The sequence below is a fragment of the Sinocyclocheilus anshuiensis genome, unplaced genomic scaffold (genome assembly GCF_001515605.1).
Source record: "Sinocyclocheilus anshuiensis isolate Anshui unplaced genomic scaffold, SAMN03320099.WGS_v1.1 scaffold2166, whole genome shotgun sequence".
Classification (NCBI taxonomy): domain Eukaryota; kingdom Metazoa; phylum Chordata; class Actinopteri; order Cypriniformes; family Cyprinidae; genus Sinocyclocheilus; species Sinocyclocheilus anshuiensis.
Genome location: NW_015557079.1, coordinates 1,617,702 through 1,632,763, shown reverse-complemented (window position 1 = coordinate 1,632,763; position 15,062 = coordinate 1,617,702). Strand labels below are relative to the sequence as shown.

Genomic DNA, 15,062 nt, shown 5'->3' with positions numbered 1-15,062 from the left:
AGAAATGACAAACAAGTGCTACTCTACACTGCTCAAAACTCGCGTTTGAATCTTCAGTGGCAAATTCTTTAAATATAAAAACGTACTTACAGTCTGTGAGTCAGAACACCAGCATTGTAGTCTACTCTCCCAGGATCAGGAAACAGTCCTCCATAAAATGCGCTGGACACATCTGAATATTTGGGTTGAACTGTTCTGGAACAGTGTTGTAAATACAACTTAACCAGTGATTTCTAGTCGTGTCCTCTTTTGGAAGGCCAAACAAAATGTTTTCGCTTTCACAATGAAACTCACAGCGTCTTCACAACATGGCGGCGACAGTGGCGGCAACAATAAAGTTATGCCTTCTTTCTTTGCGTGAACATTTGGGTGGCATTATGCAAATCTTCCCACATCGTGACGTAGACGTGGGGGCGTGTTTAAATGAGGCGTTTTAGGAGGGCGTGGACCAGTCTTAACTTTTATAAAGAATATCTCTTTGGGTTTGAGACTTTAGTCTTTGCAACTTTAGGGATTTTATCTATTCACGAACAGCTTGCAACACTCCAAAGAGAAAGGAAAACTTGAAATCGTATCATATGATACGATATGACCCCTTTAAAATAACTCATAGTAGTGTGTACTAAACAGGTTTGTGTGTGTAAGCAGCGAGAGAGTTAGGACTGGAGTATAGCGTTTGAAAGACAGGAAGTGTTCATGCATTAGCTTTGGAAATAAGAGGTCACAAGCTTTCTATGAGTGCTGGATCTCCTGCGATACAATATCACCTTCCTTTCTCTTTTACCCAAATGAAAACTTCAGCTCGGAAAACTCAATCTAACCCTGCGGCACCCGATGCAAACCTATCACAGACCTTACGACCTATCGGTATTACAGTGTTACATTGCATTAACTGTAGGGCATAATAAACTCCGCTGTTTGTTGCAGGTAAAACAGACCTTCCTGTCATACCTCAGTTTGTAATTCGGTGAGTCACTGAGCCATATCTTACGGCCACCATGCATGAATAAATAGTTAACCGCTAATCGCCTGTCCAGATTTGCCTGCACGAATATTAACTGACATGATATGTTCTGTGCCTCTTTTATTATCGCACTGCCTCAATGCAAATAATGCGACAATTAGAGTCTGCATCTGTGTGAAAAACAGCGCCTGCTCTTTGTTTGCCATAAAGTGCTGCATTGTGAATACTTCAAGATCTATAATGGGTATTATATTCAAAATGGAGCCTGTCTCGCATCATTTCTGAATCACCACTGTCCTCCGTCTACAGAAGTGCAGCATTGTCTTGACTGCAATGGCTTTTTGCTATTGTGTCCTAAACGGTGCTATATTGCACACGCTGTCCCAATTTTCACTGCAAACAGCTACAAAACAATACAACAATGCCCTGCGGTCTAACAACTGTGGTGGGGCTGTTTTAAAAGGCATCAAAGGCAGCTCAAGACTCACACAGCGCTCGAGCCGAGTGACTTCATAATTACACAATGAGTTATAGGGGTGTTGTAAGGCAGTCAGCTTTAATCTAATTAGCACTGCATCCCAATATTCCTTCGAAGACGGGTTCATTTCATCTGCAGTCCATTGGCATATTCATTGATTTTCAGATTGGAACTGAAGTTGTGAGAAATCGCACAATGCTGATTCATTTATGCATTCTAAAAGAAGTTCATAGCTGCATCAAACAGAATTGCACAAAGTATATAAAGACAACAAATATTTCCAAACCATACAGAAGCACATAGAGACTAGAATATTTTAAAGACTTCTCTTACATCGTTCAGAAGTAATAAATTCTTTTACGCAGCAAGGATGAATTAAATTGTTCAAAAGTGACAGTAAAGACATTTATAATGTTACAAAAGATTTCTATTTCAATATACTATTTATCAAGGAATCATGAAAATATGAAAAAATATATCACAAAACATTAGGCAGCACAACCATTTTCAACACTGAAAATAATAATGATAAGAAATGTTTCTTGAGCAGGAAGTCAGCGTATCAGAATGATTTCTGAAGGATCATGTAACACTGAAGACACTGAATTCAGCTTTGCCATCACAGGAATTAATTAAACATTTTTTTTTAAGTAATTCCCCAAAAAGAAATGTGGTTTATTTGGCATTTTTTTAACTTAATACAAGTTTGTTTTCTCCATTATAAAATTATATTACCAGAAAAACTAATTTAAGAGACATTTACCTGGGGGAAAAAAATTGCAAAATGCTGAGAAAAAAAAAAAAACTATGAGCAACAACGCAATGGGCAAAGATGTTAATCTTATTAAATACATATCTTTACTGTATAAATTGAAAGACTACACGGCTCTGGTATAGCCTAAAAGGTTTGTCCAATAGAAATAATGTGGGACACTATTATACTCTCCACCACAGCTTGTGTAAATATCAATAGTGTGTTCTGAATTGAGTTTAGGAAGAAAAGGTGAATCTAGTGATGACCTGAAAGAAATCAAACACGTTTTGGTATGATCTGATCCCTGAAAACGGCTGCTCATGTCCTAAGATTGCGATCCAGTCTGTTAAGCTTCATTTGATACAGGCAGTGAAAGGAACCTGTTTAAACTGGCTGTCTGTCTGATGTTAATGGCATTTTGAAAGCCCATTTTATCATTCCCACTGCATCTGAGCTCAAGATCCGAAGTGAGAAAAAACTCTTAACACCATCAAACTGAACAGCACAGCCCATGTCTACCCATCTCGTAATGGTGAAAGTAAAGTGGACAGTTACTCCTAGAACATTTTGTCTGTCTCTTCCAGACAAACTGCGAACTTTTCCGTCTTATTTTTTCCCTCTCTCAGTTCTATAACGTTTCTGATTAGTTGCTTTGGAGCCACCATTATAGTCTTCAAACTAACAAACCCAATTAAAAATCTCAAATACATAACGAAGAAAGCATAAAAGTTACCCTAGTCACGCCAACAGCACCTCCCTCCATCTCTCCATTCATAACCTAATCAGAGCTTCCAAGTGCATTTATGTAAACAAACATTGCTCCCTCAAGAAGCTCCACTCGAGCACCTGCAACATCTGAGAAATCACATTTGTTTCTAGTCTGAGCAATGAACAGCATGGATCACTTCATTAAAGACACTGGAGGGCTCTCTGAATACTAGACCATACACAAGGACAAAGAGGGGAAAATGACTAGTTCTAGACTATAATGCAAGTAATGTATGGCTAAACGTATAAATGATAGACTCTGCTTGTTGTATATTATTGAACTGAATGGCATGGAGGATATTAAAATATGTCTCTATCAGGATACAGTACTTTAAAAATGGACTCCAGTAAAAATCACTAATTATCAGTCCAGACAGAATCTGCAGAATTCTGTGGGATGGATTTTAATATGGTAAAAGTAGAGAGTACTTTACTGCTATTAGGAGCTGGAAGCATAATCAAATTAGTCCAAATATGTAATAATGGAACAAGCAAGGCACAGAGGAAGAGTAAAACGGTGGACATTCTGATTATGTGGAAATCTGTGGCGCTTTGTGCATAAGTGCTACAGGCACAGAAAAAAAAGTTATTCAGTAAGCTAATAACCAAATATTACAATCTAAAAGTAGCACAATCTGTATTACTTTTAGATAACTTTAAATTGCCTTAAAGCATCATTTGCAAATGAAGAACAGAGAAAATCAATATCAATTAGATAACTTTCAAATATAACTAATCTCTTTTTAACTAATTTAACTAATATGTAGTTATATAGTTATCTCTAAGATTTCTTTAAGAAATCAAGAAAAAGTAATGTTGTGAATTATTATTATAATTTTAATATAATAAATGTAAACTGTTTTCTATCTTAATTTATACCTGTGATGACAAAGCTGAATTTTCAGCCTTTTTTTTTTTCATTGTCAAAGTTGAAAACAGTGCTGGTTAATATTTTTTGTGGAAACCATGATTATTAGTAGTATTTTTGTAGGATTCCTTTATTTTTAAGGTTTCTTTTATTCATAAAATAACAGCATTTATTTGCAGCATTATATATTATATATCTTTACTGTCACTTTTGAGAAACATAAATGCATAAATAAATAAACCAATCTCTTCACCCCAAATGTGTGTGTATATCATTTTAATTTCTCTATTTTCTATGTGCAGTCTGACTTTCCGCTTCAACTAATGATATGAATCTGTAGTGGGACAATGATTGGCGAGGCAGAAGGGGCACTAGGACTGTTCCATGACCAATTAGAGAATCTTCTCACCTGTAGCATAAGCTCTTTCTCCACAACCTCCTGAGTCTTAGCTATCAGCCTCCGCTGAAGAGAATGAATCTTCTGAATCAGTTCAAAGCTGCTTGGATCACTCGCCTACAAAGAAAGAAAAGCAAAATCAAACTATTTTGGAAGACTGTATTATTTATATAACTGTTTCCGTAACAAGCCAATGCAAGCCCATACCTCTAGTTTTCTCCAGCGGTGTACATTCAAGGGATTGCCAAGCTCATCCTCTAGAGCTCGGCATCTTGTCCTCTCTTTCAGCAGCTCCCTCTGCATATGAAACACTTCATGTCTGCCATCAGAACAAAGAAACACCAGTAGAGTAACTCTGATTCTGGTTTCCAGGCCACAATAAAAGCAACAATAATCTACTAATTTATAGTCAGTCATTTAAAGTCCCTGCATTCTGGCAGGATGCAACACCACTTTGAAAATTAGTTCGCGTGAGAGGTTCTAAAAGCCTGCACTTCACTTATTTACTTATGCACCACAACAGGCACAAACAGGGAAATGCAAACAAGAGGGTGAATGGAAGCGAGAGGGAGAAACAAATCTCTTGGATCTCATATCGACAGGTTATGGCTCACAACATAATCCTAGCTGACCTTTCCCTCTCTGCAGCAAGCTTGTTTGAAAAGACACTTGTAGACATGTATGTGTTTCTATAGGCGTACACACGATACATTCTAGTATTCGCAGCTATTTTAGGGTTGGTCTGTGTACATATTCTCTGCATAGTCTCATCATTTTTCAGATTAGTTGTGCATCAATTTTGGTTTCAAACTAGATTTTTTACGTTTTGAAGAAATTCTGTATTTTAGCATTACAATTTTGCCTCCACAATTGCTGTGCAGTTAGGGTGTTACAAGTGGTTGCTTATGATATTTTTGTCTCAAGATATGGCTTCTCAAAGTAAGTGGAATCTTTTAATATCTTTTAATCATTTTTGCCATCTGTATGCCTGATTGCTTAGAAAAGTAATAAACTTCTGCTTAGCTAGCATTACTTTAAATGAATATTTCATCCAAAAATGAAAATTGCTGAACATTTATTCACACTGAAGCCATCTAAGATGTAGCTGAGTTTGTTACTTCATCGGAACATGACATCACTGCCTTATCACTGGATCCTTTGTATCGAATGGGTGCCGTCAGAATGAGAGTCTACACAGATAAAACTGATAGAAACATCACAATAATCCACAAGTAATCCACATGATTCAGTCCATCAATTATTGTGAAACAAACATGTCGGTGGATTTTGATGTAAGAGGAAAACAGGGAATTGACTTTTTTCACTGGAGGAAGCGTTATTATGGATTATGGACTCATATTGCAACGTTTTCAAGTTAAAATGCCTTAATGATGGATATTTCTCTTCACAAGACAGTAATTGATGAACTGGAGTCATGTCAATTACTTGTGGATTATTGTGATGTTTTTATCAGCTGTTTGGACTCTCATTCTGACGGCACCCATTCACTGCAGAGGATCCACTGGTGAGCAAGAGATGTAATGCTAAATTTCTCCAAATCTGTTCCGATGAAAAACAAACTCATCTACATCTTAGTTGTAAATTTTCAGCAAATTAAAATTTTTGGGTGAACTATTCCTTCACTGAACAAATCAGAAAAATCTGGGGGGTGGGACTATCGTTTCAAGGGTTTACTGTAGTTTGTAACATTTGTCTGTTACAATGTTTGATGTGTTGTGGTAATTATGGACAACTGGAGAAAAGATCCCAGTGCTCTGTTGTGTTCTGTTAGATTGCACCCACCTGTTATTTTGCACAACAGCGTATTCTGTGTGTACTCCACCCCTACAACAGTGTCACTTATGGTAAGTCTAGCTACAGCCAGTGTCTTCCTTTGACCTGCTACAGTGATTCAACTCCACAAATAAACAACTTGAAAGCTCCATCAGCCAACCTATAAGCACTAGTGGCTTGCCAGAGTCTGGAAAAAGCAAATGACGCCATTTCAGCCACAATAAAAAAGCCTCTTGAGATACATTGAAAATAAATAAATGGCAAAATCGTCTCTAAGGACACACACACACACACACACACACACACACACACAAATCTTCATGGAACAGAGGAACAGAAAAGTGAATGAAAGGTAGATAAAATAACACCCTGTCTACACCAGACATGACTGGCACAACACAACAAAAGCACAAAAACCCATTATATAATCAGTCTCTCCAAATATGCCTACTTCCATACTACATAGTAAGCGAACAAAGTATGTGAATCAGGTAGTATGTAATTGTCATATGACTACTAATTCTACTAATTCTAGTCACTAATTCATAGTCATAAAACAGTACACAAAAAGTAACCATTGACTTACAACTTCCAGCAAGATTCTGAAGGGCACATCTGATAGACCAGGGCTGTCCAAACTCGGTCCTGGAGGGCCAGTGTCCTGCAGAGTTTAGCTCCAACTTGCCTCAACACACCTGACTGGAAGTTTCTATGCCTAGTAAGAGCTTGATTAGCTGGTTCAGGTGTGTTTAAGGCAAGTTGGAGCTAAACTCTGCAGGACACCGGCCCTCCAGGACCGAGTTTGGACAGCCCTGTGATAGACCTTTTTACTATCCCATGAGGCCACGGTAGAAAATTTGTCAATGGTTGTGAAGCGATGCAATTGATGTTGGTAGGTCCCATGATAGTAAAACATGACAGATGTAGTACTGTACATCCGAATTTCATTCATACATCACACAATCATACTATATAGAACAAACTTTTTTAACCATTGCAAAGCAAATTTCAAACCGAATGGAGTACCTGCGTGTACTATACAGTATGCAATTTTGGATGCAGCAAGTAATTCTGGCAACACTGGATGCGGAGTGATGTGATGCGACACAAAAAAATTGTGTTAAAGGTCCCCTGAAATGCTTAGAAACACGCAGCATTACTCTATGTGTTGACGGCATTTTAACTGAAACAGGAAGACAGGGCGGGACATATCAAGCAGCCCCGCCCCTTTTTAAAATAGTCAATAACGTTCGTTTATATCACAGCTTGGGCTAGAGCCGTTCAGAGCCGTTGAGCTCCGTAAGCTGCATTTGACAGGGTATGCCAGCCACAATCTCATCCATATTGCTATAAAATATAGCATTCTGTGTAGAATTCAAATAGCTCCGATACATTTTGTGGTCTGCGCCAACTCGCGCATGTGATCCGCTCAGTGCTATCGTGTCTCTGGACCGGAGCAGAGTGTGTGTGCGGTGCGGTGGTTAGCATGACACAGCGCGAAACCAGACTTCTTTTTTTCCTCAATGGAAAGCATATTTACACTGTTTGAATCATTCCCTGTCCCCTATATAGTGCACTATGTGCCATTCACTGTACAGAAAATACAAATTCTGTGGACAAGTGGCCAATTTCAGCCGCGGCTTCAGCGTCTATTTTATAGTGTAGGGAGCGGGTGCTTCGGATTCTAGAGAGCATTTGATTGGACAGAAAGTTTGATGAGAAGCTGAAGTACGATGTGACGTCAAAAAAATTGTTAAGCCTTTTTGGCGGAAGTGACGAACTGCAAGCTTTGAATGCTTATATCTTCTAAATGCGAATTTTGTCACTGTTTTGGAGCACACTGCCTTATAGATAACCTTAAGACTAACATATTGATACTAACACCCAAAAAAATTTAATTTTGATTTCATGGGGACTTTAAAAAGAAGAAGGAAGGTTTTTAAGAGGGTCTTTTAACCCTTGTATACTAGAGATGACAGAGAGCCATACTGTAACCAGTTGAATGCTCAACTGAAATGATATGAAGCTCTGTTTAAACAGTATGTCCTAGAACTTTTTCTGTGAAGCAATGGAGAGAGATGGATGATCATAGCACACAGCTCATTTACCTGAGCGCAATGCAGGTTGAGTTTATGAGGGTGTTAGCAATTAGCATGCTAAATTGATCAATAAGTAATTTTCTTTGGGGGAAAAAACTCTATTACCAAAATCGTCAGTGTACTATCATTTGTCTAGCAATGTGAGTAAACTGGAGAGGTTTTTGCAAATGTCGTTGTGCTAAAAAACAGAATTACTTCTAAATGGCTTGGATTGATTTCTCAAGACTTACAAGGTCTTTTTTCGTCATTGATGATTCAGACAAAATCAATGTTGTTAGTGTTTGCTATGTTTGAGGGAGAAAAATTGGCATTAGCTCTTGTTTCGGGTTGCTTGTCATCTTTAATATTTATAACTGTCTCAGTTCCAAAACCTACTGAGCTATACAAAGGCTGTATTTTAAGGCATCACAGCCGTGCTCCTGACGCAAAAGCCTGTTTTAGATGGAAAGAAACTTTATTATGCTGCCACATAAGGCACTTTTAGCCAAATGAAGTAAAAAAAAATATTGCTAAAAAAAATCAACAAGCTCTGTGAAAAAAAATACATTCAAAAGTGTTGAGCTGGGTCACACTTTATTTTAAGTTCCAATTCTCTTAATTATGAATTTTGCCTCAATAAACTCCTACTTTGCTGCTTATTAATAGTTAGTAAGGTAGTTGTTAGGTTTAGGTATTGGGTAGGATTAGGGATGTAGAATATGATCATGCAGAATATGTGTTTTAGAAGTACTAAATGTCAGACTTTGTTCCGTGTTTTGAGTGTGTTTTCCTCCCCCCCATGTGCTCCATGTTTATTTTATGCCCTTATTTGGTCCTTCCTGTTTCTGTCCTTATGTTCATTTGTTCCAGGTGTTCCCCGTTTAGTTCATTTGATCCCAGGTGTATCCCATAAGTTACTGTGCATTTAAACCCTGTGTTTCCCTGTGTTTGGCGTCCACTGTTATATGTAATTTTGTTTGAACGTCACTCCATGCTTCCCATGTTCCCAGCTGTGCTTTCATTAAAGACTGTTGGAATTTGCATGACTCCTCGCTCCTTCATTCCCGTGCTCCTCGTGTGAACCGTGACAGAACAGCAGACCCAACAAAAAGTAAGCGGCGCCCCTTCTCCCCGTTTTTGTTTTCGGTTTTTTGAAAGTCTTTTTTTTCCTCCGCGGCTATGGAAACCGCCGCATGATTTTCAGCCCTAGCCCGCAGAGATCTCCCATTGGTGGAGTATGTGCGGGCTCGCCATGTGTACGGCGCTGGATGACGCATCGCTTAACTCTCTGTTCTGGATCGGGGCCAATTACTATCGCCCCGTGGACCTCCCAGACACCACAGGACTGAGCTGGAGGGAAGGGATCCTCCGGTGTCTGGAGAGTGTCCGGCCCCGATCCAGAACCAGCTCGCCGTCAAGTCCGTCAACCGTTCCCCAGTCAAGCCCGCCGGCCGCCCAAATCACCCCCAACCATAAGAGGGGGATGAAGAGGAAAAGACTGCTAGCAGCCCTCATCCTCGCCTCTAAATCGGTTTCAGCCCCAGAGCTCGCTCCAGTGTCGGCTCTTGATCCCCAGTTAAGCCCAGGGAGGGCTCCTGATCCCCAGTTAAGCCCAGAGAGGCCTCCAGTCCCGAGTTCAGCCCCAAGAGGGCCTCGGAGCCCGTTATGCTCTCCAAGTATTTTTTTTTTTTTGGGGGGGTAGTAGGGCTCGAGCGGTAGAGGCGGGGGCTGGGGCCGTGGCCTGCACCCCGAGAACCCGAGAACCCTCAGAACCCTGTTTCTGCCAAGAGGCCTGTAAATCTCTCCAAGTATTTTTTTTGGGCGGGGGCTGGGGCCGTGGCCTCGGAGGCTGCTCTGCCATGGCCTCCTGGACTGTCTGATCCGCCATGGCCTCCCAAGTTCCCTGCTCCGCCATGGCTCCCCGAACTCCCTGTGCTGCCAGGGCTCCCTGGACGGTATGCTCCGCCATGGCTCCCCAAGCTGCCTGCTCCGCCATGGCGCCCTGAACTGCCTGATCCGCAATGGGTCCTGGAACGGTGTCCTGAGGGACCTCCAGAGCGGCCACCCCCCCTCCCCGTTGTATATTTTGAGGCACCAGGATGCGCATTCCAGGAGGGGGGAGTAATGTCAGACTTTGTTCTTTGTTCTGTGTTTTGTGTGTGTTTTCCTCCCCCCACGTGCTCCATGTTTATTTTATGCCCTTATTTGGTCCTTCCCGTTCCTGTCCTTATGTTCATTTGTTTCAGGTGTTTCCCGTTTAGCTCATTTGATCCCAGGTGTGTCCCATCAGTTACTGTGCATTTAAACCCTGTGTTTCCCTGTGTTTGACGTCGTGTTTATGTCATTTTGTTTGAACGTCACTCCATGCTTCCCGTGTTCCCTGTGTTCCCAGCTGTGCTTTCATTAAAAACTGTTGGAATTTGCATGACTCCTTGCTCCTTCGTTCCCGTGCTCCTCGTGTGAACCTTGACACTAATAAACAGCCAATAATTTAATAGGCATGCTAATAAGCAACTAGTTAATAGTGAGAATCGGTCCTTATACTAAATAGAAATGCTAATTACAATATAGATTTCATTAAATATGTAGAATTATCAATAAAAACTGTATAGTGTAAAGGATTATTTTATCTAGTAAATATTAGATGTGCTTATGCTTAATAACATAACTCTATTCTTTCCCGTGTGGTGCGTGGTGACTGTAAGCTCTCTATTACACATCAAGTGTTCATGTTTAGGCCCTAACCTGAGTCTCTAATAAGTGTCTTCCTTCATTAAGGATTGATGGAAAAGCAAACAAACAAGACCTCAGGCGCTTTGATGTGAAGAGGAATCCTCTTGTAAACCTGTTGCAACATTGTCAGACAACGATGTACACACATAAACAGTTGCTGTTCTCTGTTTTTGTTGGTGTACAGGAACACTGTCTTTATAAAGAAAATATTACATATTACACATTACGTATTACATGTACCTTGTTCCACCAAAGGAAATAGTTCCAAACAAATCCACAACAGAAGCACTGCACATCTCAGAGCAACACACGGTCGGTGGTGTTTCATTCATAAATGAATTGTTTTGAATGGATAAGCAAATTGAATCAATGACTCACTCATAACCACAATCAAATGCTTCATTCCTGGATGAATCAGCGGTACTGAACAAATCATTTGGTGATTTAAGTTATTCAATTTGTTGCTGAACAATTTTTTTTGAACAAATCATTTAAATTAATGATTCAGTAACTTTATATAAGCTGTGTTTCATTTTTAAGGTTTACGCCCTATGTAGGTTGCATTTGTCGGCCATATACTGTGCGTTTCGCACATCTCCTTTCAGAAAAGTAACCATTATTCCTTTTGAAGCCTAATTACTGTAATTTCTTACCTTCTTTGGAATCTAATGTTTACTTTTCTGAATTGAGACAGCCTCAATGATGTATGCGGCTGACAAATGTGGCCTACGGGGGTGCAGCCTTCTAAATTAGACACAGCAATAGACATGTCGCCAGATACTGGTGTGCAGATGTAATGTTCAGACAGAGTCACTGGAAATCCCAACAGACAATCTGGAATGGAATGTGAATACACACAAAAATACATGTATACGTATTTTATCATACATGTAGTAATTCTACTATTACAGCACTATTAAGATCAACCAAATGAAGAAAACAACTTTTAAAAACATCAAAACATGAATCAATTGGAAAGCCACAAGTGCCAGTGCCACTTCCATTTACTTCGTCCAAACTTTTATTAGGTGAGAGGAAGTATTCTTTGATCACTTTGCTCAAGACATGTCTAATCCGACCCTGAAACACCAAGACTTCTTCACACTGCATTTCGATTACTCCAGTTCTCAACATAAGTTTGTATGTGGGAAATCTTTCCTGGAGCTTTAATAAAATACTTTTAGTGGCACTCAGTTTGTTCTGTTCCTAACAAAAGCTACTTGGTATTGTGTGCACATAAATGCATGATATTTCTACACTTTGAAAAGAATATACTACATATAAGAAACAGAATAACATAAAATGTGACACAAGAGCATACAGTAATTACTGACATCAGTGCTCCAGGGAGACCATATTAATATTAGTCATTGGTCATTTTACTACACCTTACAGCAGACAATAGAACCCTGAAAGGATTTCCTGTCCAGATTGGGAAAAATAAAAGCAGCCTTTCCATTTGCTTGCCTTTTGTTAATTTATGCATTTTAATTGTGTTTTTGGCAAAGCTTTTGTTTTCTGCTCTCACTATTCTCTCTTCTCAATTGTGTTTTGCATAAATACATCACTGTCCACTAAACGAAAGCAAGCCATCCATCTTTCGCAGTCAACAAATTAATTCCACTATGACAAATAAATAACTGATTTAGGATGGAAAAAAGAAACCCACATGCATTTTATCCATATGTTTCTCTTAGTCAGTGTTTTAGTTTGTATTCCTCCTTTTTGCTGTTGCTTCGACTGAGATCTGCATGGAGATACGGAAGGCGAGAAAACGAGTGGGTTGGGGTATATAGATTGATTTATTCAGGAAGGCAGGGTTGATATCAGGGACTTAAACTTTAATCAACACGCTTATAGAGTTCAGGACTCTCGCCCACACACACATTTTCCCGTGTTGCAGAACGCAGTCTTCCCACTGAAACTACACATATTTGCAGGCAATAGCAGAAAATGGTAAAACAAAAGGCAATGGTGTCATGAACTGGCCTTGTTAATGTGTACAGGCCTAATTATCATCAGCAACATTAACACCAGCGTCTTCCCAATAAGAAACATTAGCAGCCACCTCCTATAGGCCATAGCACTTCCACATATACCACCCTAAAGCTGCAGCAAGTGATTCTTACAAATGCCACACATAATGTCTCCATCACCTGACATATATCACTGATATAGGTGCCTTGAGATACCCCACCTGTCTCTGTGACAGCCCCAGGCTCTAAGCAGCCAAAAACAGAATGTGAACGCAAACTGATGAAATTCACAGCATCAAACTAGTTGGCATAAGCTGATTGATTCATGTTGCATACACAGCCAATTAGCTTGCTGCTTTACATTTAAATGGCTGGTTAGCATTCACTAGAGCATTTCGCAGCGCGCTTTCAGGGTTCCTCTGAAATCCTCCACCTTCCCCAGCTCCACCTGTATAGATCTGCTATGGGTTATTTTAAATGCTATTTTTTCAGCAGCAGTATATCTTAAATACTCACAGCACCATATCAGCGTATGTATTGGCAGTAGCAAGTTCATGTACTTGCTTTGCAGCAGCAATAATCTACAACAACAGCAACAACCAACAGCAGCAGCAATTCAGCAACATAGCAGATCTATTCCGCCAAGACCAAATACATTAACATTGTCATATCCATTACCATGCTAAAATCTTACAAGAGTTGTCATGACAGAACTATAATAACCCTGGTTTGGAAACAGCAGATTTTAATAATAATAATAATAATAATAATAATTCTGGAATACTTCATTTTCCATCTTCAGTCAGTTATTATTGTAAAACAACTTCAGGATGATGTAAGACCCCTCTGCTTAGGGATTTATTTTGCAATAATGACAGGCTGACTGATTATTTCTTGCTTATACCATTTTTTTTTTTAACTAAAAGAAAGTTGGCATTTTTCTCTCCCTCATTTGATTTCGAGTTTTACCAGCTGCCAAGAACATGTGTAAAGACTGCATGCATTAAAACCTCTATTATCTGAGGGATTGTATCTTCGGTTTGATTAAAGAAAGCGGCCTATAATGCCATGTTACAAGTAAGGCTCAAGGTAGCGCAGCTAGCAGTTAGACAATGCTTAAGGAACATTTATTTAATTCTTATGAAATATTCATGCTGATCTTAATGGAAGCGGATTACTGGGAATTCATCTGTCAGGATGCCACTCAACTGCTTTTCCGTTTTCTAATGAGCAAGAGGATGGGAGGAACATATGGTTCCGTATGCTTCACCTAGCTCAACCAGAGGTGAATAAAAGATGGAAGTCTTGTCGACAGATTTTTGAAACTTTTGTCATTTTTTAGCACCATGCCATGCAACCCTAGTGTGCGATGTAGACTAAATGCACTTTCGAGCAGTATGAAAGAGTATAATGTACCATACTTGATCACAGTTCACATTTACCATGATCAACACGCACACAAAAAAAATCGTCACCATTTTTAATTTGTAGAAAGTTACATATTTCAATGATATACCGACCGCTAAACTACAAATGTTCACGCTTAAGAGAAGAAATAGAGTAATAAAGGTAGAAAGAATGGAAGACAAGTGCTACTGGGCACCGGTGTGAGACAGATATGGAGGAAAAGAGAGAGAAAAAATAGAGCAGTTACAGAAATGTGCCTACAGCAGTACACATATAAAACAATGAGCTGTGATAGAGTCCAAGGCCTCTGTCCGGAAAATGTGCAGCAGTGAGCTAAAATGTCAAAGGTAAGGTCTATCTGTCGTAACCTCTCTCTCTCTCATTCTGTTTTTCTTTCTATTTCTGTCCTTATTTCAGAGAAGCAATTATATAATGTTCCTCTAATGCAATAAAAAAGAGGGAATGGAGCGAGGGAAAGAAGTCTGAGAGCAGTAGAACACGTACTAACGCTGTTTTAATTGACGTGAAGTGCACGTAAGGGTAACCCTGTGATTCAGGCACAGTTAGCCAAAGGTCTCAGGTTACTTGTGTAACCATGGTTCCCTGAGTAGGGAACGAGACACTGCGTCCTCTAGGGGTCGCTATGGGGAACGCCTCGTCGTGACCCGTGTCTGAAGCATACATTGAAAAAACACCAACTCGTTGGCCGGCGACAGCCATGACGTCACTACCGGTGCGACTATAGTATAAATAGGCGCCGGGAGCACACATCATTCATTTTTTCGTCTGAAGCTTGCGTCCGCAGCATGGCGAGAAAACCTAGAGGACGTAGTGACTGGCTCACT

At 39.8% G+C, this 15,062-nt stretch overlaps 1 protein-coding gene across 1 annotated transcript in view; it reads right to left on the bottom strand.

Annotated features, from left to right (window-relative positions):
- Positions 1-15,062, bottom strand: part of cfap58 (cilia and flagella associated protein 58) — a 99,346-nt gene that overhangs the window by 32,947 nt on the left and 51,337 nt on the right. The window contains exons 15-16 of the mRNA XM_016471516.1: positions 4,437-4,548; positions 4,242-4,346 (exon numbers count right to left, since the gene is read on the bottom strand). Of these exons, the coding sequence (XP_016327002.1) occupies positions 4,242-4,346; positions 4,437-4,548 (217 nt within the window). The remainder of the gene's footprint in view (positions 1-4,241; positions 4,347-4,436; positions 4,549-15,062) is intronic.